Source organism: Pyrus communis, chromosome 16 (genome assembly GCF_963583255.1).
Source record: "Pyrus communis chromosome 16, drPyrComm1.1, whole genome shotgun sequence".
Lineage (NCBI taxonomy): Eukaryota > Viridiplantae > Streptophyta > Magnoliopsida > Rosales > Rosaceae > Pyrus > Pyrus communis.
In genome coordinates this window covers 15,268,079-15,270,029 of record NC_084818.1, presented here as the reverse complement: position 1 = coordinate 15,270,029, position 1,951 = coordinate 15,268,079, and the positions used below count along the sequence as shown (strand labels likewise).

The 1,951-nt window shown below is 40.6% G+C and overlaps 1 protein-coding gene across 1 annotated transcript; it reads right to left on the bottom strand.

The window, feature by feature from the left end:
• Positions 1-372: 372 nt before the first annotated feature.
• LOC137719870 (uncharacterized mitochondrial protein AtMg00810-like) lies at positions 373-904 on the bottom strand. Its single transcript, XM_068458868.1, has 2 exons — positions 585-904; positions 373-430 (listed from the first exon to the last, which is right to left on the bottom strand). The coding sequence occupies exons 1-2, from the start codon at positions 902-904 to the stop codon at positions 373-375; spliced, it is 378 nt and encodes a 125-aa protein (XP_068314969.1).
• Between the last annotated feature and the right edge of the window lie 1,047 nt (positions 905-1,951).

The following is a 1,951-nucleotide window of genomic DNA, read 5'->3' as shown; positions in this document are numbered from 1 at the left end:
TGTCTGTAAGAAATTGATTGGATTTCTTCTCCATTCTTGATTCTTGATCTTTTGGAGGAAATGCCAAAGAAAGATAAGAGAGAGAGAGAGAGCGCTATGGGTGACCCCCAAGGGGGGCTTGCGTAAAAGTGATATGAAACCCTAGTATTTATATGCTAAATGGGGATGCAGTTGATTGTAAGGTGATGCCAACCATTAAGCCAACGTTTTGAACGTTTTTCCTTATTTGGCTCCTCCAAATCAGGCTAGATAATCCAATTCCTTTCCCATTCTACTCTTCGTCTCCTAACCAGCCATATTCGCTTTGGATTCTTTATTTGGGCTTCAAAATAGGCCATTAAACTTCTTTCCACGTTTGAATAAGGGTCAACCCTAAAAATGGCACGTTTTCACTTCTTTTGCCTTCAAATTGATCCTATAGTACATGTAACTGCACATTAACACAAAATAAGGTAAAATGAAACTAGTTTAACTCAAAAAGTCACAAAGGGACTAGAAATGGATGGTATAAATGCATGAAATATATGAGTTATCAAAGATTAATAGTGAAGGAGATGTCGGGTCTAGTGCATTGAGCGAAGTACTATAAAGCACCAATTGCACTTAGGTATGGAACTTCAAGCTCCAAAGTCTCATCCTCATCCTCCTTGGAATGGAAGAGATCTCGTTTAGTATCTAGAGTCCGAACGACCATAGGAGTACTCGAAGGATTCGCTTTATCTTCATTAAAATGTCGTAACACCTTTTGGGAGTAGTTTAATTGATGTACTAGGATTCCATCCGAACAATGCTTGATCTTCAGGCTGAGACAATATCGAGGTTTTCCAAGATCCTTCATCTCAAATTCTGATTTCAAGTGAACGGCAATTTCCTCAAGCTTTGCAGGAGTTTCGATGAGGTTCATGTCGTCGACATGAACTGCAATGATAGCAAATCCGGAATGTGACTTCTTGATGAATATGCATAGGCATATTTCATTGTTCACATAACCCTGACTTGTCAAATATTCACTCACACAGTTATATCACATCCACTCGGATTATTTCAATCCGTAGAGTGATCTCCTCAATCTAATAGAGAGTATTTCGTGGTCTAGAACTATTTGAACTAGTCAATGGAAGTCTTTCTGGAACTTTCATGTAGATTTTCGTATCTAGATCACCATAGAGATATGCGGTTACCACGTCCATAAGCTGCATATTTAGTTTTTCGGAAACTACAAAACTGTTAAAGTAGCAAAACGTTATGACGTCCATTACAGGGGAATACATCTCCTCGTAATCAATCCCAGAGCGTTGAGAGAAGCCTTGCGCTACGAGGCGTGCTTTGTATTGCATTATTTCATTCTTCTCATTACGCTTCCTCACGAAGACCTACTTGTAACCCATGGGCTTCATATGTGGTGGAGTAGGAGCTACATGCCCAAACACCTTACGTTTCGTAAGTGAATCGAGTTCAACCTGGATTGCTTGTTTCCAATTTGACTAATCCGCTCTACGTTGACATTCATCAACAATATGTGGTTCAATGTCATCGTTAATCATAATGTCGGAAGCAATTGTATACATGAATTCATTATCGAAAATCATCTCATGTCAATTCCAAACCTCATCCAATACTGCGTAATGGACCGAAATCTCACGATTCTTGGGAGGACGGTATGTATTATCTAAGACATCACCGTAATCTAGAATAACCTAGACTAGGATTACTAGTTTGTGCTGTTTTCCTTTTCTAGGGTTGTGAATCATTTGAACCAAGGGTCTGCCACGCTTTAGGGTAAGAGCAGGTGATTGGCTGGCTGCCAGTGTACCGGGCTATGTGGGAGGTGTGGCCACCCTACCCTTCGGACGGTCCGACCTTCCAAGGCGATGATACATCATACGTTGAGTACGTCCACCCTTGCAGGTGCATTTGTAGAGGGTATATGTGATTTCGTCACCTTTGCTAG